At 41.7% G+C, this 24,501-nt stretch overlaps 1 protein-coding gene across 1 annotated transcript in view; it reads right to left on the bottom strand.

Moving 5' to 3' along the window:
• LAMC1 (laminin subunit gamma 1) overlaps window positions 1-3,707 on the bottom strand; it is a 121,463-nt gene extending 117,756 nt beyond the window's left edge. The window contains exon 1 of the mRNA XM_027565527.1: window positions 2,846-3,707. Coding sequence (XP_027421328.1) covers window positions 2,846-3,260 — 415 coding nt within the window. The 5' untranslated portion in view covers window positions 3,261-3,707. The remainder of the gene's footprint in view (window positions 1-2,845) is intronic.
• Between the last annotated feature and the right edge of the window lie 20,794 nt (window positions 3,708-24,501).

Genomic DNA, 24,501 nt, shown 5'->3' with positions numbered 1-24,501 from the left:
TTTAAAGTTCAACATTAAAAGGAAAGCTAGAAAAGTTCAACATTAAAAGGAAAGCTAGAAAAGTGGTGGCCAGACCTAGGTCTTTCACACTGCTCCCGTAGAGTTTCACATGCTCTGTAAGGGCAGAGCACAATATGCATCACTTGTTTAAGGGTATGTGAAATCTGAACTGGATGGGAGATTTAACAGATGCACAACAGTCATGGTCCTTGAATTCATGGGAAATAATTAGTTACCTAGAGCCCATGGAGTAACTGGAGTTAGGGAGTGAATACATTGAATATCCAATACATAAAATCCTGTCTACTGCCATAAATCAGAGATCACAACATGCATGAATACATATATCCTTGTCATTAAAAAAGAGATGGGAGAGACAGAGATTGAGGCATCTAACCCCACTACACATAAATCTCCCTCCCCTTCCAAGAACAAGTACAATAAGTTCTTGTCATGTTTTTTAGAAATTGTCCGCCTAAAAAGCTTAAAAAAATGTTTTTATGAAACATAAGAAAACTATTTTAGGTAACTTTTTACTTATTAGTTTTAAATCTACAGTTTTATGAACTTCATTTAGCAAAAATGTTACCAAAAAGTGAAGAAATTTTCAGCAAAACAAGTTCAAGCATATATAACATTTTCAGAGAAAAAAGTCTTTCAAGCATTCTATCACTAGGACCCAAAGTTCATGTATCCATTGCCCAGAAGTAGCAACCTAACTTGAGAGATACTGTCTTACCTAACACAGTATCTTTGTAACAGAGAAGTAATCACTGAGTAATCTACCTTCCTACACCATCACCTGAAATAACCTTTCACTACAAAGTGATCAAGGGCTTCCCAGGTGGCTCAATGGTAAAGAATCCGCCTGTCAATGCAGGAGACTGGGGTTTGATCCTTGGGTCGGAAAGATCCCCTGGAGAAGGAAATGACAACCCACTCCAGTATTCATGCCTGGGAAATCCCATGGACAGAGGAGCCTGGCAGGCTATGGTCCATGGAGTTGCAAAGAGTTGGACACGACTTAGGGACTCAACAACAACAACAGATGCAATGCTCACAGCAGAAAATTCAGAAGGTCCAGACTGTCAGCCCTATCTTTACCTACATAAGAGATTCTTATGCAGAAGTTTTCAAATGAATCTCAGGCATGTAAGACATCAAAGCCATGATTTAATAACCATGTTTAGTATTTCAATAGCCATGTTTAATATTTCAAAACAGAAGAAATAAGACTTCGTGGAGATTCAAAATTCAACACAGAAACTTTAACAAAACAAAAATTTAAACAAAAATAAATGGATAAAAATTTCAAAAGTAATTCTGGCCAAGTTTAAAAATATAACACTTAGGAGAAAAGAGCTAAGAGCAGCCCCACAAGGTCTTGGGAGGCCCTTGGTTTCTTGCAGAATCTTCAGAAGGGCACCTGTTCCAACATACGATTTAGCTCCATATGTTTCCAATACCTTTGAAAAACTGAACTGTTCACTTCTTCCATCTCTGAAAAATGGGTGCCTCAGAGTTCCAGTTTATAAATGTATTTTTGAAAAGTTTAATCTTCCTAATGATTTGTCTACAAATAAAATATTTACTACAAAAGTGCTAAATACTGCTTTTCTAAAACTTACTCCACACACAGTAATTTGACTTCACCTTTCAAGTACTTTCTCTGGAATCTTGACACTTACATAAAACTTAATGTATCAGAGAGCAGTGGAAAGAAAAATACAAAACCACAACCAAAAGAACCATGTGCCCACCAAATAGTTCCTTTCAAAGATGCCCCAAATCATGTTTCCAGCCTTACAGAACTATACTGATTTGACAGAAGAATGGCTTGGCGCCCTGTTCTCTCTGGAAGTTCATTACTACCAGCTACCAGTAAAATCATGGCTTTCAACCTAACTGAGGCTGAAGCTCTACATGTCAAATGTCAGTTTCTTATGCATATGTTAGTCTGTTAAACACAATGATGAATCACTCAGCTTGTTTGTATATTCCAATGATGACGAAAAACTGACCCAGATCAAACATGATTTTTCATACAATTCTTTGAGACAAACACGTCCATCCTCGTCTACCACCCAGCGATGAAGTTTTCTATACATCCCTTTCCTGATTTCTAAAAGGTCACTCACACATGCTTCTACACTTGCCCTGAATCAAAGCAAAAGGGAAGGCAGTGAGGACAGCCTTTTTACTCAGGGACCAAACCTCACCCAACAATTGCAGTGGGTGCAGATACTTCCTTTTGTTTCCTCTGTACCGAGATTAGCAGTGAAATCGCTTTGTGGCCCTTCATTAAAGATGAACAACTTTCAAGAACAATAACTTTAAAAGTGAACTTCTATTTTAATCACACGCAGGCAACAGCGGTAGTAAAGGCATTTGCTCCCCTCAAATCCCCTTAACCTTTCCTCTCTAGCGTATTCAGCAGAGCAAACAGCAATCACCCTCAACCCTACAAAGACTTTTAAACAAGGTAAAAGTGCTTAAGGTGGACAAGGAGAGGGGGGCGAGCAGGGTTTCTGATTCATGCTTCAGCCCAGAGGAACCAAAGAAGCCGAAATGGAGAATAATCTAAGGAAGGAAAAGTCGGCTAAGTTAGAAGAGGAAAGCAGACAGAGAGATGCTGGCGGGAAGCACCTTGGCTCGCGGGAAGTTAGGTGTTAGATCTAGCGTAGAAGTTGGAGAAGGGAATTTCTGTGTGGCCCCGGCTGGGGAGCAGAGAGCCCACATGCGGCTGTTCGGGCCCCTGTCCAGGAGGGACCAGGGGGTGAAGGTGGCCCGGGAGCCGGGCTGCGGGCAAAGCAGCAGCAGGGCACACGGGGCTGTCACTGCTTACCCAGGTGCAGCGTGAGGTTGATGGAGTTGGGGTACTGCACCCCGGCCAGCATGGTCTGGCTCTGCCACCAGGTGGTGTCGGCCTGGTTGTTGTAGTCGGTCAGGAAGGCTGCCCCGTGCTGCAGGTGGGGCTGCCCTGCGTCGCACAGGTGACAGGACTTGGTGACCCCGGTCACCCCGGTCTGCACGCAGTACTCCTCGGGCGGAGTCCCGCACGTGTTGGTGGCCACCACGGTCACGTTGAAGGCGGCGTTGACGAACTCGGGCATGCAGCGCTGCGGCCGCCCGCCCTCGTCCGTGCACTCGTCCATGGCTGCCCGGGCGCAGCCGGCCGCGGCGGCCGCCAGCACGACCAACACCGGCCAGACGCGGCCCCGCGGCCGCAACGCCGCCGCGGCCCGGTCGCTGCCCCTCATCCCGCCGCCCCCGCGCTGGGCCACGGCAAAGGCCAGGGCGTGGGTGCGTTCCTCTTGCCCGGCGGCGTCTCTCGGAGGCCGCTCCGCGCGGGTTCAGCCGCGGGGCCCAGTGACCCGGCTCTGCAGACGCGCGGTGGAGGCGGCTCTGCCACCGGAGAAACGGGAGGGTGGGCGCCCCGGGCGAGAACCGCGCGGCTGGCTGAGAGCTGCTCCGCGCGCACCTCTCTCGCACCCGGGACACAGCCCGCAACTCGCCGCCGACCCCCGACTTCCGAGCGCGTGCCCGCGCGCGCACGCGCGCCCCCGTGGAGGAAGGAGCTGCGGGGTGGGGTCGGCACGGTGGGGTGGGGTCTGGCCGAGGAGGAAGCCCAACCCCGGCGTCCTCTCAGCCGCTCCCCGGCCCTCCGCGCGCGCCGTGGACTGCGCGTCCGCCCCGGAGACTCGCAGCTGCACCTCGCGCTCGAGCCCGCGGCGCGCGGTCGGCGGGGGAGGGCCCTGGAGGGGCGCGAGTGGTGGGCGGGGTCGGGAGAGAGGGCGGGGCGACGGGGAGGGCGGGACGACGGGGCGGTGCATGCCGGGAGGGCCGCGGAGGCGGGGGAGAGCCGGCGCCCAGCCGGGAGATGGACAGCAGGGTCCCCTGATGCCGAGTCCCCAGGAAGACTCGGGGTTGGGGGTGGGGGCAACGGAGGGGTCTTATAGGGGCGACGCCGGAGGGGCGATGGACGCTTGGAGTTGGCTCTTGAGCCCCGCGTGGTCTGGGCCGTGGCTCGGGTCCAAGCCAGGCCAGGTGTCCGTCCTGGTGTCCAGCGGGCCGCGCCCCGGGGCGGGGACCTTAGGGACCCGAAATTGCGGAGGGAGGCGGGGTGTCCGTTCTCCCTCCCAGCCCCCTCGCCGCGGGGCCGCCCCGGGAATAGCCCGTGCTGCTCGCGGCCGGCTCCAGGGCTTTCCGAGCAGAGTTCCGGGGTGTCAGGGGCTGACAAGGTCCCTGGAGATTAAAGAGCCGGATCGCAGTATCAGAATGAGTTTTCTGAAGTGATTTCCTGCCTCTGAATTAAAGCGTAGCCCGTGGTTTTTAACAGGGGCGAGGAAGGAAGTGAGAAGGCTGGGAATGGAATGGCATTTTTTCCCCCTGGGTATGCGGCAGACCCACTGCGAAATTCTTCCACTGCGTTGTTTATGTTCCCCAGCTTGCCTTTAAAAGACTCGAAAGGATCTGGGATCTGACATCCTCCTTTTCGGGCCTGCTGAGTCACGGAATATTCTCCTTGCCAGAATGACTCAGTTCACAGAACCTCAGCCAGATCATGAGGTTTAGCCCGAGATCAGAACCTGGGCACCTACTCAGTGCTGATACGACGCGCACAGACGCAGAGGGAGCGCGCTGTAAAAGTGGATGAATCGCTTTTGGCGCACCGGAGCAAAGTGGGGTGTACGCGGTGGATGCTCCTGAGACATATTTTTTTTTTTTTTTTAACTTTACAAGATCTTAACAGTAATAAATGCACTGGGGCGGGGGCGGGAGCGGAGAATATCTAGTTTTGTACCCAGAAGTCCAGTTAAGAGGGAGATGGTGGGGATACGAAAAGATGAAATAAGTATCCGTTCGTTTACTATGGTAAGGTTACTATGGTAGGGGTCAGCGTTAATTCTAGGAGGACCTTAAGAGTGATGGTTTTGGGGAGGGGAGCGGGTTAGGGGACTTTTCTGAATGGTGAGCTTGCTTCGCAGATACGTGGATCACTTATATTGTTAATTTATTTGATGAGGTGGGTGGAGATTAGGCATGACTCAGAAGCCTGTAACTCCTCATCCCTTGGCATCTGCTCTTTGGTTGAAGAAGGTTGTGGATCTGTGGGTAACAATGTTTTTTCATCCTTGCATGTTTGAGTCAGAAGCAAAATATATTCATTTATACCTAGAGGGGGTGATATTCTCTCTCAGTCCTTGATTGTTCTTGAGAACAAACAAGGACATAAAAGACAAAGATAAGGATGTTAGTTTGTAAATAAAGCTACAGATAATTTTAATAACTATATTTAAATACATATATTAGTACATTTGCCTTATAAATTTTCAGTATTTTATTAGATATTGGCAAACCAAACAGTGTATCTCCTTTTGTTTACTGCCAAGTCAAAATAGTTGAAGAAATGGAGAACCCAAAATCTATGAGTCAACATATATGTTTTCTTGCCACTGATTCCTTTTGGGTTCTAATGTCCAAGGGTAACTAAAGCTATTACTTACGTTTATCTACCCCACAGTTTCATTACCAGAACCTCTTCTGGTATTTGGAAAGCACATAAAGAGACTTTGAATTGATTTCTGAATTCTGTTGCTCATCACGAGAGTGTAACAAGGACGTATCTGTTTTGAAGAGAGATAAAAATGTAACCAGCCAGTGTGGGCTTGATGATAAAAAAAATGTTTTTGCTCCATTGTTTGAATCCTGATTCAAACAAACCAATGATTAAAAGAAAAAAAAAATTTAAGACGATTTGAAAATTTTAAATGCTAACTAGATCGTTGATGATAACAAATCAAGTATTTTAAGTACCTGGAGATGCCACTGCTGACTAAATAGACTTGGTATTTTATTTTTAAGTGAGAATGTTTGAGATTTTCTTTTACTTCAAGCTGGCCTGTTTTTTCAAAGAATTTCTGAGTTCTTAATTCATGTTCTTAGCTGCTTGGAAACTTCATTATCTCTGATAAACAAATGTGATGTTTAGAAGAAAAATGTGACAGTTTTGGGGAAATGGTTTCAGATCCCTCAAAAGATGATCATTAGTGCCTTTATACTCAGAGAATGGTAGGATGAGGGAAGGTAGTCGTTTATTGTACAGAGGAAAGAGCTCCAATTTTTTTTTTTTTTTTAATTCCACTTGGCCTGGCGTGCTGCGATTCATGGGGTCGCAAAGAGTTGGACACGACTGAGCGACTGATCTGATCTGAGTACTTCAGAGAACAGAGATTTCCCCCATCAGGATCTGTGTAATCAGTTTCAAGGAAAGATGCTGATTCCCCTGACTCGGGTCACTGCAGATGCCTGAGCATACCCACCCCTAGCAAGGTGAAGAGAGTGATGTGAAAACCTTGGAGTTTAGGAAAAGCAGTTCTCCAAGGAAAGAAGTTGCTGTTGCCAGAAGAGGGCAGGTTACAAGGCAGAAAAAAACCCCAGAAGCCCATTACATCAAGACTGAGACTATGTGATCTATATAATTAGAAAAATAATTTTAAAAGTTTGTATTGACCTTTGCAGCTTGCAACTTGGCCCTTTTTTTATCCTTTATAATTACCAGTGTGTTTATTTTTCCATCCCTTAGTCTTTCTGATTTCATTTCCCTATATTCTTTCCAAGTCTAGACATTACTCTATCTTTTTCAAAAATATTTTATTTATTTGGCACCGAGTCTTAGTTGAGACATGTGGGTATCTTGTTTCCTGTGCTCTTGCTTAATCACTCAATCATGTCCAACTCTTCAACGCCATGGACTGTAGCCCTCCAGGCTTCTCTGTCCATGGGATTTTCCAGGCAAGAATACTGGAGTGGGTTGCCATTTCCTCCTCCAGGGAATCTTCCTGACATGGGATGGAACCTGGGTCTCCTGTGTCTCCTGCTTTGGCAAGCAGATTATTTACTGCTGAACCACCTGGGAAATAGGGATCAAACCCAAGCCCTGTGCATGGGGTGTGTGGAGTACTTGCCCCTGAACCGCCAGGGAAGTCCCAAGCTTTATCTTTTATATTTAGAATGCAACTTAAAGATAACAGTTACAACTAATAATATAATGGTGTTAGTCTATATTTATATTCTGTTTTATACTTTTCAAAATGTAATAATTGCAAAGCAAGGAATAGTAATTGTCTAGGGTTGAGGATAGGGGAGCCTGACTGGCTACTGTCCATAGGGTCCCAAAGAATCAGACACGACTGAAGTGACTTAGCACATAGCATACATAGGACTGAGGAAACTAAGGATCCAAGAGACTAGAGAGCCTGCACTTTCTGCATGCCTGCCCAATGCTAATTTCTGTTGTTTAAAGATCATGGATGAGAAAAGGGTAAAGGAAAGCTTTCTCAAACTTCTAAGCTTTTGAGATTATCAAATGGGAATTTCTAATCAGGTGAGAATTAATATGATACATTGAAAAAGACCCTGATGATGGGAAAGATTGAAGGCAAAAGGAGAAGGGGATGACAGCGGATGAGATGGTTGGATGGCCAATTCAATTCAATCGACATGAATTTCAGCAAATTTCGGGAGATAATGAAGGACAGGGAAGCCTGGCATGCTGCAGTCCATGGGGTCACAAAGAGTTGGACACAACTCAGCGACTGAACAACAACAACAGCAGAAGAGAATTACAATATCCCTCTTCAAAGTTACACCAACTACATGTGATTCTTAGTGTTAGGTCTATAGATCCTTTCTTGGTCCTTGGTACAAGTCCAAGCATAACTAGATAAGATATCACTGTGGCCAGGCTCAAGTGAAGACAGGATTCCTCTTCTATGAGGTAAAGCCCGTTCTTCTCATCCAACTCCACATACCCAGTTTAAGCCATCTTTACTTGTGATACGAGTCTAAAAAGGGAGAGGGCAAAAAATGAACACATATCATAATCCACAAGATTTAAACTAGAATTTTCTTAATATAAAGACAATTTTTGAAATAAATGTTTCCAAAAGTTAGGAGCAAAGTTGAATCCCTGCCCTACCCAAAATCCTTCCCATCAAAGGAACAGAAAGTTTCACATCTCAAAAATTTTATTATTCTGCCAACCAGATATTGAATGTATCCTACTGTAGAGAACAGAGAGATAAATAAGCTTTTATTGGGCCTTCCCTAGTGGTCCAATGGTCAGGACTTCACCTTCCAATGCAGGGGGAGCTGGTTCGATCCCTGGTTGGGGAACTAAGATTCCACATGCCTCAGGGCCAAAAAAACAAAACAAACCAAAGGAATATTGTAACAAATTTAATAAAGATTTTTTAAAAATAAGCTAAGCCTTTGCCTATGTGGATCACAAGAAACTGTGGAAAATTCTGAAGGAGATGGGAATACCAGACCACCTGACCTGTCTCTTGAGAAACCTGTATGCAGGTCAGGAAGCAACAGCTAGAACTGGACATGGAACAACAGACTTGTTCCAAATAGGAAAAGGAGTATGTCAAGGCTATATATTGTCACCCTGCTTTTTAACTTATATGCAGAGTACATCATGAGAAACGCTGGGTTGAAGGAAGCACAAGCTGAACTCAAGATTGCCGGGAGAAATATCAATAACCTCAGATATGCAGATGACACCACCTTTATGGCAGAAAGTGAAGAGGAACTAAAGAGCCTCTTGATGAAAGTGAAAGAGAAGAGTGAAAAAGTTGGCTGAAACCTCAACATTCAGAAAACTAAGATCATGGCATCTGGTCCCATCACTTCATGGGAAATAGATGGGGAAACAGTGGAAACAGTGTCAGACTTTATTTTGGGGGGCTCCAAAATCACTGCAGATGGTGATTGCAGCCATGAAATTAAAATACGCTTACTCCTTGGAAGGAAAGTTATGACCAACCTAGACAGCATATTCAAAAGCAGAGACATTACTTTGCCAACAAAGGTCCGTCTAGTCAAGGCTATGATTTTTCCAGTGGTCATGTATGGATGTGAGAGTTGGACTGTGAAGAAGGCTGAGCACCGAAGAATTGATGTTTTTGAACTGTGGTGTTGGAGAAGACTCTTGAGAGTCCCTTAGACTGCAAGGAGATCCAACCAGTCCATCTTAAAGGATTAGTCCTGGGTGTTCATTGGAGGGACTGATGCTGAAGCTGAAACTCCAATACTTTGGCCACCTGATGCGAAGAGCTGATTCATTGGAAAAGACCCTGATGCTGGGAAAGATTGAGGGCAGGAGGAGAAGGGGACGACAGAGGTTGAGATGGTTGGATGGCATCACCGACTCAATGGATATGGGTTTAGGTGGACTCCAGGAGTTGGTGATGGACAGGGAGGCCTGGTCTGCTGCAGTTCATGGGGTCACATAGAGTCGGACACAACTGAGCAACTGAACTGAACGGAACTGATACAGATGAAATGGTTTTACTGTAAGAACTCAGAATTTCTACTAAGTTGTTGACCCTTGGTGGTTAAATACTGTCAGAAAGGGTAATTCTTTCAAAACCAAAGTTATTATTGGTAGTTTTTTCTCAACATTTAATTCCATTATAGTTCGTTATCTCATTCAAATACATACTTATTTTTTTGAGGCTGTGCCTAGCAATTGTTCACAATTAGCAGTTCACAGCTCTTTGAGCAAGACTCTCTTTGGCAGTATGATAATACCAACTTTAAATTTTTTTCTGATTGAATTTATATTGTCCTCATAAAGAACTCAAAGGCCTCCACCTCCAGTTTATATATGTATTTGAACAAACACTAAATTAATTTTTCTTCCCACCCAAATTTTGTTTACTGTAACAACCAAATGAAAGCAAAATTTTTAAAACTTCGTCTATAGTTATATGCTATAATTATACTACTATACTACTAACATGACTTTTTTAAAATCAGAATTCTCTCTCCTAGACTTAATCATTCTTTTATTTTAATAGACATCTTTTACTGAAGTACAATTTACATGCAAAACACACACACACAAATTCCAGGGTATAGTTCAGTAGTCCATATCACAAAGGGCACACACTTGTGTAATCACTACCCAGGTCCAGAAATAGAATATTACCCTAACTTAAAAGCCCCATCACGTCCCCTGACAATCAGTACCCTTCCCTTCTCCCTAAATGTAGCTTCTATCCTTACTTCTGTCACCATAGATTAGTTTTGCTTGTTTTCAAATGCTATTTAAATGAAATCACACAGTATGTGTTTTTGGGGGGGGTGGCTTCTTTGATCAATATTGTGTTTTTTGATATGAATCCACATGTATTTAGCAATAGTTTATTATTTTCTTTGTTGTGTGGTATTATATTGTATAAAGAAACTATAATTGGTTTATTCATTCCATGATTGGTGGACATTTCGGTCATTTACACTTTAGGGCTTTTTTGAATAATGTTACTCTGTTACTATCAAAATTCTTGTCCTTTGAAAATATACACATGCACACATTTTTGTGAGTATATACCTAGAAATGTAATGTCTGAGTCACAGGATTAGGCAAATATTCCAGAGAGGAAGGCAGTTCTTTTTTTTTTTTTTTTTTTTACTGTGCGGAGATGGGGCCCCACCAAGGGGGACCGAACCCCACCCTTCCACTCCGGCCAGTGACGTACTCAGGGAATCCCTTCCAGGAAGGCAGTTCTTAAAGGAAGCCTGTTTGTGAAAGTCACTCAGTCGTGTCCAACTCTTTGCGACCCCATGGACTATACAGTCCATGGAATTCTCCAGGCCAGAATACTGAAGTGGGTAGCCTTTTCCTTTCTCCAGGGGATCTTCCCAACTCAGGGATCGAACCCAGGTCTCCCACATTGCAGGCAGATTCCTTACCAGCTGAGCCACAAGGGAAGCCCAACAATACTGGAGTGGGTAGCCTATCCCTTCTCCAGGGGATCTTTCCAACTCAGGAATCAAAATGGGGTCTCCTGCATTGCCGGCAGATTCTTTATCAACTGAGCTATCAGAGAAGCCCAATCTACCAAACATATAGAAATAAAATCAGTGAATTAGGCAAAATGAGGTGACTGAGGAGTATGTTGCAAACAAGGAACAAGATAAAATCCCAGAATAACTAAGTGAAATGAAGGTAAGCGATCTACTTCACAGAGTTCAAGATAATGATCATAAACATGTTCAAAGGACCAAAAAACTCAAGGAAGAATGGATGAATAGAGGGAGAAGTTAGTTTTTAACAAAGAGTTAGTAAACATAAAGAAGAACCAGACATGAACAATATAATAACTGAAATAAAAAACATACTAAAAAGATCTTCAGGACCCAGATAATCACGATGGTGAGATCACTCACCTAGAGCCAGACATCCTGGAATGTGAAGTCAAGTGGGCCTTAGAAAGCATCACTACGAACAAAGCTAGTGGAGGTGATGGAATTCCAGTTGAGCTATTTCAAATCCTGAAAGATGATGCTGTGAAAGTGTTGCACTCAATATGCCAGCACGTTTGGAAAACTCAGCAGTGGCCACAGGACTGGAAGAGGTCAGTTTTCATTCCAATCCCAAAGAAAGGCAATGCAAAAGAATGCTCAAACTACCACACAATTGCACTCATCTCACACGCTAGTAAAGTAATGCTCAAAATTCTCCAAGCCAGGCTTTAGCAATATGTGAACCATGAACTTCCTGATGTTCAAGCTGGTTTTAGAAAAGGCAGAGGAACCAGAGATCAAATTGCCCACATCCGCTGGATCATCAAAAAAGCAAGAGAGTTCCAAAAAAACATCTATTTCTGCTTTATTGACTATGCCAAAGCCTTTGCCTGTGTGGATCACAAGAAACCGTGGAAAATTCTGAAAGAGATGGGAATACCAGACCACCTGACCTGCCTCTTGAGAAATCTGTATGCAGGTCAGGAAGCCACAGTTAGAACTGGACATGGAACAACAGACTGGTTCCAAATAGGAAAAGGAGTATGTCAAGGCTGTATATTGTCACCCTGCTTATTTAACTTATATGCAGAGTACATCATGAGAAACGCTGGGCTGGAAGAAGCACAAGCTGGACTCAAGATTGCCGGAAGAAATATCAATAATCTCAGATAAGCAGATGACACCACCCTTATGGCAGAAAGTGAAGAAGAACTAAAGAGCCTCTTGATGAAAGTGAAAGAGGAGAGTGAAAAAGTTGGCTTAAAGCTCAACATTCAGAAAACTAAGATCATGGCATCTGGTCAAGCACTTCATGGGAAATAGATGGGGAAACAGTGGAAACAGTGTCAGACTTTATTTTGGGGGGCTCCAAAATCACTGCAGATGGTGATTGCAGCCATGAAATTAAAATACGCTTACTCCTTGGAAGGAAAGTTATGACCAACCTAGGTAGCATATTCAAAAGCAGAGACATTACTTTGCCAACAAAGGTCTGCCTAGTCAAGGCTATGGTTTCTCCAGTGGTCATGTATGGATATGAGAGTTGGACTGTGAAGAAGGCTGAGTGCCGAAGAATTGATGTTTTTGAACTGTGGTGTTGGAGAGACTCTTGAGAGTCCCTTGGACTGCAAGGATGTCCAACCAGTCCATCCTAAAGGAGATCAGTCCTGGGTGTTCATTGGAAGGACTGATGCTGAAGCTGAGACTCCAATACTTTGGCCACCTCATGGGAAGAGTTGACTCATTGGAAAAGACTCTGATGCTGGGAGGGATTGGGGGCAGGAGGAGAAGGGGATGACAGAGGATGAGATGGCTGGATGGCATCACTGACTCAATGGACGTGAGTCTGAGTGAACTCCAGGAGTTGGTGATGGACAGGGAGGCCTGGAGTGCTGCGATTCATGGGGTCACAAAGAGTCGGGCACGACTGAGTGATTGAACTGAACTGAATTGAAGACAACATCAGACATACCAACATTGGCATTAAAGAAGTCCCAGAAGAAGAAGAGAGAAAGGTGTAGAGAGAATATCTGAAGACATGATAAATGAAAACTTCCCTAACCAAGGAAAGGAAACAGATATTCAGGTAGGAAGCACAGAGAGTCCCAAACAGGAACAACCCAAAGAGGACAATACTGGGAAAAGATGTAACTAAAATGGCAAAAAATTAAAGATAAAGAGAGATTATTAAAAGCTGCCAGGGAAAAGCAACAAGTTATGTACCAGGAACTCCCATTAGGCTATGAGCTGACTTTTCACCCAAAACTCTGCAGGCCAGAAGGGAGAGGCATGACAGTTAAAGGGATGACAGGGGGAAATCTACAACCGAAAATATTCTACCCCATCAAGGCTTTCATTCAGATTTGAAGGAGAGATCAAAATTTTCACAGGCAAACAAAAGCTAAAAGTGTTTAGCACCATGAAGTCAGCTTTACAAGAAATGTTAAAGGGACTTCTCTAAGCAGAAAAGCCCACAACTAGAAATATTAAAATTATGAAAAGAAAATTCTCATGGGTAAAGGCAAATATATAATAAAGGTGATAAATCAACCATGTACAAGGTTAGTAGGAAGGTTAAAAGATAAAAGTATTACTACTTTTTTTTTAATCATCTGTATCCACAATAAGTAGGTAAGGAATACATGAAAATAAGGGATGTAGAACACTGTATCCAATCAATAAAGCTGAGCTCCAGCTGCCTCCTGCCTCTTCAGATGGCTCTCCAAGATTGACAGGTGGATCTGATTTAGGATCTTTTCAACCTACTGGCTCTGCCCCGATTCTCAGAGGGTGAGATTTTTTGTGTGCCCTTGAACAGTGGAGTCTCTATTTCTTACCACCCTCCAGTTCTCCTGAAAGGAAGTGGCTTTCAGAGCCAAATGCTCTGTGGGTTCTTCTTCCTGGTACAGGACCCCCCTAGGCTGGGGAAGTCCACTGTTGAGCTTAGAACCCTCACTGTTTGGGGACCTTTATAACTGTAATTATCCTCCCATTTGTGGGTTGCCCACTCCGGTTGTATACGTTTTGACTATGTTGTGTCTTCATCCCTCCTACATGTCTTTTTTCTTTTTTAATCTTTAGTTGTATGAGATCTTTTCTGCTAGTTTTCAGATCTTCCTCATCAATAGCTCCTCTGTAAATAGGTGTAACCGTGATGAACCCTTGCCGGAGGTGAGTTCAGGGTCTTTCTCTTCTACCATCTTGGCCACTCCCCCGCTATACTGTTTCATTCAGTGGAGTCCTTTGATGAAAGAAATTCTTCATTTTAATGTAACCTAATTTTAAAATATATTTATTTATCTGGCTGCACCAGTTCTTTAGTTGCAACCTGCACTCTTAATCGTGGGATGCGGGATCTGGTTTCCTGACCAGGGATCAAACCTGAGCCCCCTGCATTGGGAGCACAGAGTCTTAGCTACTGGACAACCAAGGAAATCCCTAATAAAACCTCATCTCACATGCTAATAAAGTAATGCTCAAAATTCTCCAAGCCAGGCTTCAGCAATACATGAACCGTGAACTTCTTGATGTTCAAGCTGGTTTTAGAAAAGGCAGAGGAACCAGAGATCAAATTGCCCACATCCGCTGGATCATCAAAAAAGCAAGAGAGTTCCAGAAAAACATCTACTTCTGCTTTATTGACTATGCCAAAGCCTTTGACTGTGTGGATCACAAGAAACCGTGGAAAATTCTGAAAGAGATGGGACTACCAGACCACCTGACCTGCCTCTTGAGAAATCTGTATGCAGGTCAGGAAGCCACAGTTAGAACTGGACATGGAACAACAGACTAGTTCCAAATAGGAAAAGGAGTATGTCAAGGCTGTATATTGTCACCCTGCTTATTCAACTTCTGTGCAGAGTACATCATGAGAAACACTGGACTGGAAGAAGCACAAGCTGGACTCAAGATTGCCGGGAGAAATATCAATAACCTCAGATATGCAGATGACACCACCCTTATGGCAGAAAGTGAAGAAGAACTAAAGAGCCTCTTGATGAAAGTGAAAGAGGAGAGTGAAAAAGTTGGCTTAAAGCTCAACATTCAGAAAACTAAGATCATGGCATCTGGTCAAGCACTTCATGGGAAATAGATGGGGAAACAGTGGAAACAGTGTCAGACTTTATTTTTGGGAGCTCCAAAATCACTGCAGATGGTGATTGCAGCCATGAAATTAAAAGATGCTTACTCCTTGGAAGGAAAGTTATGACCAACCTAGGTAGCATATTCAAAAGCAGAGACATTACTTTGCCAACAAAGGTTCGTCTAGTCAAGGCTATGGTTTTTCCAGTGGTCATGTATGGATGTGAGAGTTAGACTGTGAAGAAGGCTGAGCACTGAAGAATTGATGCTTTTGAACTGTGGTGTTGGAGAGACTCTTGAGAGTCCCTTGGACTGCAAGGAGATCCAACCAGTCCATCCTAAAGGAGATCAGCCCTGAGATTTCTTTGGAAGGAATGATGCTAAAGCTGAAACTCCAGTACTTCAGCCACCTCATGTGAAGAGTTGACTCATTGGAAAAGACCCTGATGCTGGGAGGGATTGGGAGCAGGAGGAGAAGCGGACAACAGAGGATGAGATGGCTGGATGGCATCACTGACTCGATGGACGTGAGTCTGAGTGAACTCCGGGAGTTGGTGATGGACAGGGAGGCCTGGCATGCTGCGATTCATGGGGTCGCAGAGTTGGACACGACTGAGTGACTGAACTGAACCTAATTTTGAACTTTAAGATTAGTATTGTTTTGGGAATTCCCTGGTGGTCCGGTGGTTAGGACTCAGTGCTTTCACTGCCGTGGCGCAGGTTCAATCCCAGGTCAGGAAACAGATTCCACAAACTGCAGGGTTGGCCAAGAAAAAAAAATGTTAGTGTTGTTTTTATACTCATTTAAAAAATCTTTAAAGATAATAGGATATCTTATTATGCTATGATCTGAAAATTTTGTTTCATCTTCCATATTTAAAACTTTAATAAACCTTGAATTGATTTTTCTGTATGGTATGAAATAGAGGTGAAGATACCTTTTTTCATATGGCTGCCCTATTGCTTAATCATTAATATTGAAAAGACTATTCTTTCCAACATTACTCTGCACTATTACCTTTATCACTAATCAAGTGTTCACTAATCTGATTCAGTTATCTGTTTTCTGTTTTATTATAGCTCTGTAGTAAGTCTTAATAACAAGTAGTGTATGTTCTCCAACATTTTTTTTTCCCCTTCAAGACCATGGTGATTATTCTTGACCTTTTACTTTTCCAAACAATTTAAAACCTGGCTTGGCAATTTACAGAAAAAAAAAAAAAAAGTTACCTAGAATTTTTCTTGTGATTACATTCAATTCCATATATTCCTTTAGGCAGAAACAATATATATATATTATTGAGTCTTCCATTACTTAAAATGATATGTCCTTCCATTTAATTTAGGCCTTCTTTAGATTATCTTAGTAATGTTTGATAGTTTTTTGTGTAGAATCTTGCATACTTTTAAATTAAATATTTTGCTAAGTATTTTCTTTTTCATCCTATTGTTTGTTACTAGAGTATAAAAATACAATTGGTTACTTTATATTGGCCTTGTATCTAGCAACCCAAAAACTTTGCTAAATTCACTTGCTATTTCCAATACTTTGAAAATTCTTTTAGATTTCCCAGCTATACAGTCAGGCCATTTGTGCATAGAGATAGGATATTTTTTTCGTTTTAAATATTTTCAGTTCTTTTTTTTTCTTCCTCAACCTGCATTGTTTAGATTTCTTATTAAATGTTAAATAGAAATGATGATAATAGACATCTTTATCTTGTTCTTGATCTCAGAGGAATACTTTTCAACATTTCACCATTAAATATGTTTGTTGTACATTTTCTCTGTTTACCTTTTATCAGATTAAGGAATTTCCTTTATAGTCCTAGTTAGATAAAAATATTTTTTTAAGAAAATTATGAATGAATGTTGGAATTAGTCCTGATTTTTCTGCATTTTTTGAAATGCTTTTCCATTTTGTACATCATATGATATTATTTTTTTAGTGTGCAAATTACATTGAAAGAAAAAACAAGGTAGCTCAGACAATAAAGAATCTCCCTGCCATGCAGAAGACCAGGTTCTGTCCCTGGGTCGGGAAGACCCCCTGAAGAAGGGAATGGCTTACCCACTCCAGTATTCTTGCCTGGAGAATTCTATGGACAGAGGAGCCTGGCAGGCTACAGTCCATGGGGTTGCAGAGTTAGACATGACTGAGCAACTAACACTTTCACTTTCAAATAAACTTTTATTTATGGTATAAACTCAGTTTGGTTGTGCTTTATCTATCACTGAATTTAGTTTCTAATATTATATTTAGAATTTTGTTCATCTATATTAAATGTCCTTTTTTTCCTTAATATTTCTTAAGGATTTATTAATAAGACCATGCTGGATTTAAAAAACAAGTTGAAAACTATTTCTGTTTTTCTATTCTTTGGAGGAATTGTTTTAAGTATTATTTCATCTTTAAGAGTTCGGACTAATTCACCGGTGAAGCCATTTAGACCTGGTTTTGGGGAGAGGTGAATAGGATAGGAAAAGACGTTTTAATAGTACACTCAATATTTAAAATAAATATAGAATTATTTAAATTTTGTTTATTTTATAGTCAGTTTTAAAAACTTGTGTTTTTTAAGGAATTTGTCAGTTTCCTCCAAATTTCAAGTTCATTGGCATAGAGTTATTCATAATAACTTCTTATTCTCTTTTTAATGATTGCAGGAGCTTTATTTGTTCCTGAGACTGGTATTTTCTCTCTTTTTATTACTTACTAGAATCTATCAGTTTAATTAATTTTTACAGATTACCAGCTTTGGGCTTTGTAAATTTTCTCTATTACTTGTTTATAATGTCATTCATTTCTGTTTTATTATTTTCTTCCTTCAACTTTGAGTTTGATATTCTGTTCTAGCTTTTTTATATGAAATTATAGAGAATTAATTTCAGCCATTTCTCTATATATATGTTTAAGGATACAAATTTCACTCTAGACACTGCTTTAGCTACATCCCATGAGTTTCAATCTACCATGTCATTTTTACTATTACTCAGTTCAAAATATTTACTAATTTCTACTTTGGCTTGTAGGTTATTTATGAGTATGCATTTAATTTCCAAAGATTTGGGGGGTTTGTAGTGATCTTTGTCATTATACTGTGTTTTATTATAATGTTCTTTAAAGTATAATTAATGGGACCTTAGGAAATCTAATGTTTATTATGGTGATTGTTTTGCTTAGATCATGGAGTCAACCCATGGAGGGAGATGAGAAAGAGGACTTGGAGGTCTGATCAGTTTGGAAAGGGTTGGCTCTCTACAATCTCTCTAGAACCTTTCTGATCCAGTAACCTGAAGGTGTATATATTGCTGGAGCAGCAGTAGCCTTTCCATAGCACTAAAAGGCCATCAGATCTGACCTCTTGAAGCTGAGTAACAATCCTTGGATTCTTGGACTTACGGAGACATGTGGACCCAGAAAATGAAAGACATTCTCAAAATAAGCAGGAGAGATGTTTGGTGTCATATTACTACTAAAAATATGTGACCTTAAGTTAATTCTCCAAGCTGGAAAAACAGGATATAACATTTTTCATTTGATATCATATTTCACTTGATATTTAGGAGACATGAATATAATTTAGTCTCCCCACTGTGTTAATAATATCCATAGTTGATATTTACTTAGCACTTTTACTACATCTCAGGCACTTTTCTAAGCATTTTGCCCCTATCAATTCAATTAGTCCTCATACCTGATTTCCACATTTTCAGATGAAGAAACTAAGGCACTGTGATATTGAATGATTTGTCCAAGGTCATTCGGCTGCTGGTGGAGTCTGGATTTAAATTCAGGATGCCTGGCCCTAGAGCTGATGCTCCTAACCACTGTGCATACTAATAACAAGTGCTTACTTGGAATTTTCTAGGTTGCATTCACATGTTAAGTGCTCAGTATATATAAATTTATTTAATCTTTATAATAACCCTATGAGGTAGGTTAGGTTCCCTTGGTGACTCAACAGTAAAGAATCCACCTGCAATGCAGGAGACATGGAGCAGGAAGATCCCCTGGAGAATGAAATGGCAACCCGTTCCAGTATTCTAGCCTGGGAAATCCCGTGAACAGAGGAGCCTGGTGGGCTACAGTCAATGGAGTTGCCAAAGAGTCAGACAAGACTTAGCAGCTAAACAAGGTAAGTAGTTTTATACCAGTCCGTCTTATAGGTAAGCATACGAAAGCACAGGGAGGTTCAGTAACTTAGTTAAGGTGGCAGAACTAGTGAGTGGCAGAGATGAGATTCAAACATGGGCAGTTTGACTGCAGAGCCTCTGTCTTCACTGTGACATACCACTGCCTCTCGAATCATATTGACTTATCAAAGACATTCGTGCGTGTTGTGTTATATTATCAAATTAACATTGACCCAGACTTGATGATTACATCAGTAACGATGAGGCATTTATTCCTGAATGGATGCTTTTCTCATAAATAAAGTTCTTCCCAATTTAAAAAAATTAAAAACAATGTATAGGCATAACAGAAATAACCTACAAATAACAGTGTTTATGACAAATATGATTATATAAAAATACACATTATAGTCTTAGTTTGAATTCTATGACAAAAAGAAATGACTTACAGATAAGATCAACTGAGGGAAAGAAAACTTCAGTTTGCCTTAAGTTATGCACACAGGTTGTTTTTTTCCATGGCCACCACCTGAATTATTAAAGTTTAAAAGTTAAACTTTAATGTTAAACCACTCAGACTTCATAAATATGCTGTAGTGACGAGGCTTATTCGGTGTTAGTTCCACATGAAGGGGAAAGGGTCCATTTTCATCCAAAGGTCACCTGTCTAATGTCCAGGTAACTTAATGACTGCAGAGCTGAGCAATCATCTTCCTACACATCACATGTTTTAAACTGTATAGTATATTATACAGGAATTGAAGTCCTTAACTTGCTTTTAAATTTTAGGAATAGAGCCTTCAACCCTTTATCCGGTCATATTTGACTGAAGTAATAACAGTTTTCTGCTAACTTTTCACTTTTGATCTTTGGTGTATGTTCACTACACTCATTTGTTAACCACAAAGGATATGCTTCTTTGAAGCAAGAATTAATACTGATTCAAACTGATTTTATGGAAGAGTCATTCCAGGGAGTAATTTGACATCCGAGTATTCACTGAATACAAGAATGACAGTTTCTTTCAAAGAGCCAGATGGATGGTCTTTTAGATGTCCAGTTTTACATGCACATCAGTAGAACTTCTTAAGCATAAGGTACTCTTGTTTTTAACAGCATCTGAAAATTTGTGCTAATGGAAGCACTGATCCCGCATTCTAGAATAAGTTGGGAAACGACACTGAATAGAAAGGACCCCTGTGACATACTGAGTTTAAGCAATGAATGTACTCCAGGCTCGGAGAAGGCAATGGCACCCCACTCCAGTACTCTTGCCTGGAAAATCCCATGGGCAGAGGAGCCTGGTAGGCTGCAGTCCATGGCGTCGCTAAGAGTCGGACACGACTGAGCGACTTCACTTTCACTTTTCACTTTCATGCATTGGAGAAGGAAATGGCAACCCACTCCAGTGTTCTTGCCTGGAGAATCCCAGGGACGGGGGAGCCTGGTGGGCTGCCCCCTATGGGGTCGAACAGAGTCGGACACGACTGAAGTGACTTAGCAGCAGCAGCAGTACTCCAGGCTATAAAGCAGGAATACAGTACAATCACTACATAAGGCAAATAAGTGGAAACATTCCATATGGCTTCCTAGGCAGAAAAGAAAATTAAAACTTCTAAAGAATTCTTCTCAGTATGTTACAAAATTAAAGCCAAAGCAAACTGCTAAAATTGGGGAAATAAAAAACAGAATGTAAAAAAGGGGAAAAAAGAAAAAGAAAATAACATACTTTGGAAATTGGTGCCATGGCAACTTCCAATAGCCAGAGTGCTTCAAGACAGAAAAAAAACTCATTAAATTATTGTTATGGAGCAAATGGTTGTGTTCCCAACACCCCCCTCCCACATCCACACACACAAATTTTATATGTTGAAGCCTTAGTTCCCAATGTGGTGATGCTTGGTGCTAGGACCTTAAGAGCCGATTAGGGTTAGATGTGGTCATGGCGGTAGAGCCCTGGTCTGACAGGCCTTTATAGAAAGAGACACAAGAGAGCAAGTGCTTCCACCCTTCTCTCTCCGTATTTCTCTCTCTGTCTGTCTCTCTGCCACACAATGAAAAGGTGTTGGCTACAGGCCGAGAAGAAAACTGTCACCAAAAACCTATATTGCCCAGCACCTTGATCTTGGAATCACAAGCTTCCAAAACTGTGAGAATGTTAATTTCTGCTCTTTAAGCCACCCAGTCTATGGTCTTTGTCCAGATAGCTTGGGCTAATACAATTGTTAAAAAACTACCTTTACTTTGTTGCAGTCAATGCAAAGTAAATCTGCTATGTCTCAGAAAGTGTGATTCTTTGTTTATACTGAAGGTCTTCAGAGCCTGCTTTTTTCTCAATTGGTTGCAGATCCTAAAAATAGGAATAAATTATATCTTAATATACCTGTTTGCAACAATCTAATACTCACTGGTCTCTAAAATATGCCAACAAAAACAAGTCCTTAGAAACTCAGAAAATCTCAAATACTTACAACAAGAAGATGCGAAAACTCTTCGTGCCTGTAGTTCTGAAGTATGTTCCAGCTCTGAAATCTTGTGATTTTAAGTATTTAAAGTTTAATTTTTGATAATTTTAAGAGTGGATTTTCTTCACTCAGCATGTGTAACATCTGAACATTTTTATAGAAGTAAAGTGCAAGAATTAAGAATTACAGTACTTTTTCCTCATTTTGTGCTTAGGATCATCAAGTAACAGGATAGCTTTACATTATCCTGAAACACTGGAATATTTCTTATTCTGGAACTTCCATCTTAAGACAGCTAATTATAAAATCATCAGTGTCTGTGGAGTGCATTAAAGAGTCATTGTCATCAGGCTGCCATCCTGATCCATCTTATCCCTCTATCGGAGATATATAATTACACAGCAGCACTGAAGCTACAGAAAATAGAATGTTTCCCACTGCCGAGGCAGTACAGCCAAGGAAAGAGTCCTTCTTAGCACAGACAGGGTCAGTGACAAACAAAGAATAAATTCTCATGTATGTGCCTAATTTCATTCATAAGAGATATGTCTTTTATAATCCAGATTACCTGAAGTTAAAGACCAAGGTTTGGGGTTTTTATTTTGAATATTGATATTGGAAGGACTGATGTTGAAGCCAAAACTCCAATACTTTGGCCACCTGATGCGAAGAGCTGACTCATTGGAAAAGACCCTGATGCTGGCAAAGATTGAGGGCAGGAAGAGAAGGGGACGACAGAGGATGAGATGGTTGAATGGCATCACTGACTCAATGGACTGGGTTTGGGTGGACTCTGGGAGTTGGTGATGGACAGGGAGGCCTGGCGTGCTGTGGTTCATGGGGTCGCAAAGAATCGGACATGACTGAAAGACTTAACTGAACTGAACTGATTAGGATGAGGGCTGATTGCCAGTGGAACCAGCCCTGTGATTAGAGGTTTGGAACTGAAAAGTCCCACCTCTCCCCCTCCCATCATCCCCAGGAGAGGAGAGGCACTAGAGATAGAATTTAATCACCAGTAGTCAACGATTTCATCAGTCACATCTAAGTAGTGAAGCCTCCATTCAAACTCAGAAGGAAGGGGTTCAGGGAGTTTCCCAGCTGGTGGACACATGGAGATGCTGGTAGAGTGGGTGGGTCCCCATGCTTTGCCCTGTGTGTCTCTTCCCCCTGGCTTCTCCTAAGTTATATCTTTCTGTGATAAACTGGGGATCTAGCAGATGAAAATTTTCTCTGAGTTTGTGAGCCTCTCTAGCAAAACTACAGCAGACAGTTGGATGACATCACCAACTTAGCAGACACGTTTAAACAAGCTCCAGGAGATGGAGAAGGACAGGGAAGCCTGGCATGCTGGGGAATGGGGTTGCAGAGTGGGGCAGGACTGAGTGACTGAACAAAAACTAGCAAAATTCATCAAACCCTAAGAAGTGGCTGTGCGAACCTCTGGTTTATAGCAGGTCAGTCAGAGAAATATAGGTAATACTTGGACTTGGGAATGGAGTCTGAAGTCCAAGGAGAGGGTCACTGGAAGCTCCAATCTAGCTAGTTGGTCAGAAGCATGGGTAACAGCCTGGGTTTGCAACTGGTGTCTGAAGTGTGTGCATGTGTGTGTGTCGGGAGGTGGTAATCTTGTAAGACTGAACCCTTACCTGTGGAATCTGATGCTATCTCTCAATAGATAGTGTCAGAATTAAGTTGAATTCTTGGACACACCCTTCTGATGTCCAAGAATTGTTTGTTGATGTAGGGAATTGACCCCCTTCACCACTACATCGGGTCTCAGAACACCCAAAAAAAGTGAAATGGAATTTCATAAAGTGAAATGGAATATGACATAAATACAGAAATAACTGGAAGTTATTGAAGGAACATTAAATAACTGGAAGCTACGTAAGCATAGAAGTAACATGATAATATCTCCAAATTTTAAAGCACATTTCTCTCATTGCAGATGAGAAATGAATCAAAAATGGAAGAGAGCCATTTAGAAAGTTGATGGCTGTCATCCTTGTAGGAGATCGATAATGATAAGGGGATGGAGAAAGACATACCTTTGAGGTAGAATAAGTACCTCCTGGGTTTATTTCTTGACTTTAGAAGATTAAGAAAACAATAGGAAAGAAACGTCTAGATTCTGGATTGAGCGACTGGGTTAATGGTGACATCATTTAATGAGATAGGAAATGCTGGAAGAAGAATAGGTTTGGGGATAAGGTTTAAGTATGCTGAGTCAGTTTTCAACAAGTTCAGTTTTGGTCGATATGACTATGTTAGATGCAAAATAAGACATAATGTCTGACCTTGAGGGTTCATAGTACAAGAGAAAAACAATTAGCATGTTATTGTATTCAGCATAATGAAAGACTACATAAAGACACAAAGTGTTGAAATAGGATATGTGAGGTTATGAATAAACTCTAAAATTCAGTGACTTAACCAACAAGAATTTATTACTCACTTATGTGAACTCTAATGCAGTTTCAGAGGACTTTCCAGAGCACACCTACCCCCTCCCCAACATGTGGTGTGTTTAGGCCATTTTCATCTTGTGGTTCTGCCATCTCATCACAAGACCTTCCTAGTTAACTGACAGAAGAGAGCTTTGGAAAGTCATGTACCAGCTCTTAGGTGTTTCAGACCAGAACTGGCACATGTCACTTCCACTCATGGCTCTTTGGACAGAAGCAGTCACATGGCCCCACCTTGTTAGAAAGGAGCTGGAAAACATAGGGCATCGACAGACTACTCAGTGAGGAGCAAGAGTTTGGAATGAGAATTATTCAATCACTAGCTGGGAAAGTCGAGAACTCCTTCACAGGGGGATCACGTTTATGCTGGAAATTGAAGGAAGTCTAGGCATCGGCCATGTGATGAGTATAGAGGAAGGGCTTTGCCGGCTAAGGGAACATCATGTGTGTGGATGAACACAAGGTGTTAACAGATGTCTGGGGAATGCAAGAAGACACTTGTAGTCAGAGTCTAGGGTTTCAGGGAAGTA

This window comes from Bos indicus x Bos taurus, chromosome 16, assembly GCF_003369695.1.
Source record: "Bos indicus x Bos taurus breed Angus x Brahman F1 hybrid chromosome 16, Bos_hybrid_MaternalHap_v2.0, whole genome shotgun sequence".
Lineage (NCBI taxonomy): Eukaryota > Metazoa > Chordata > Mammalia > Artiodactyla > Bovidae > Bos > Bos indicus x Bos taurus.
This window is presented reverse-complemented; position numbering and strand designations above follow the sequence as displayed.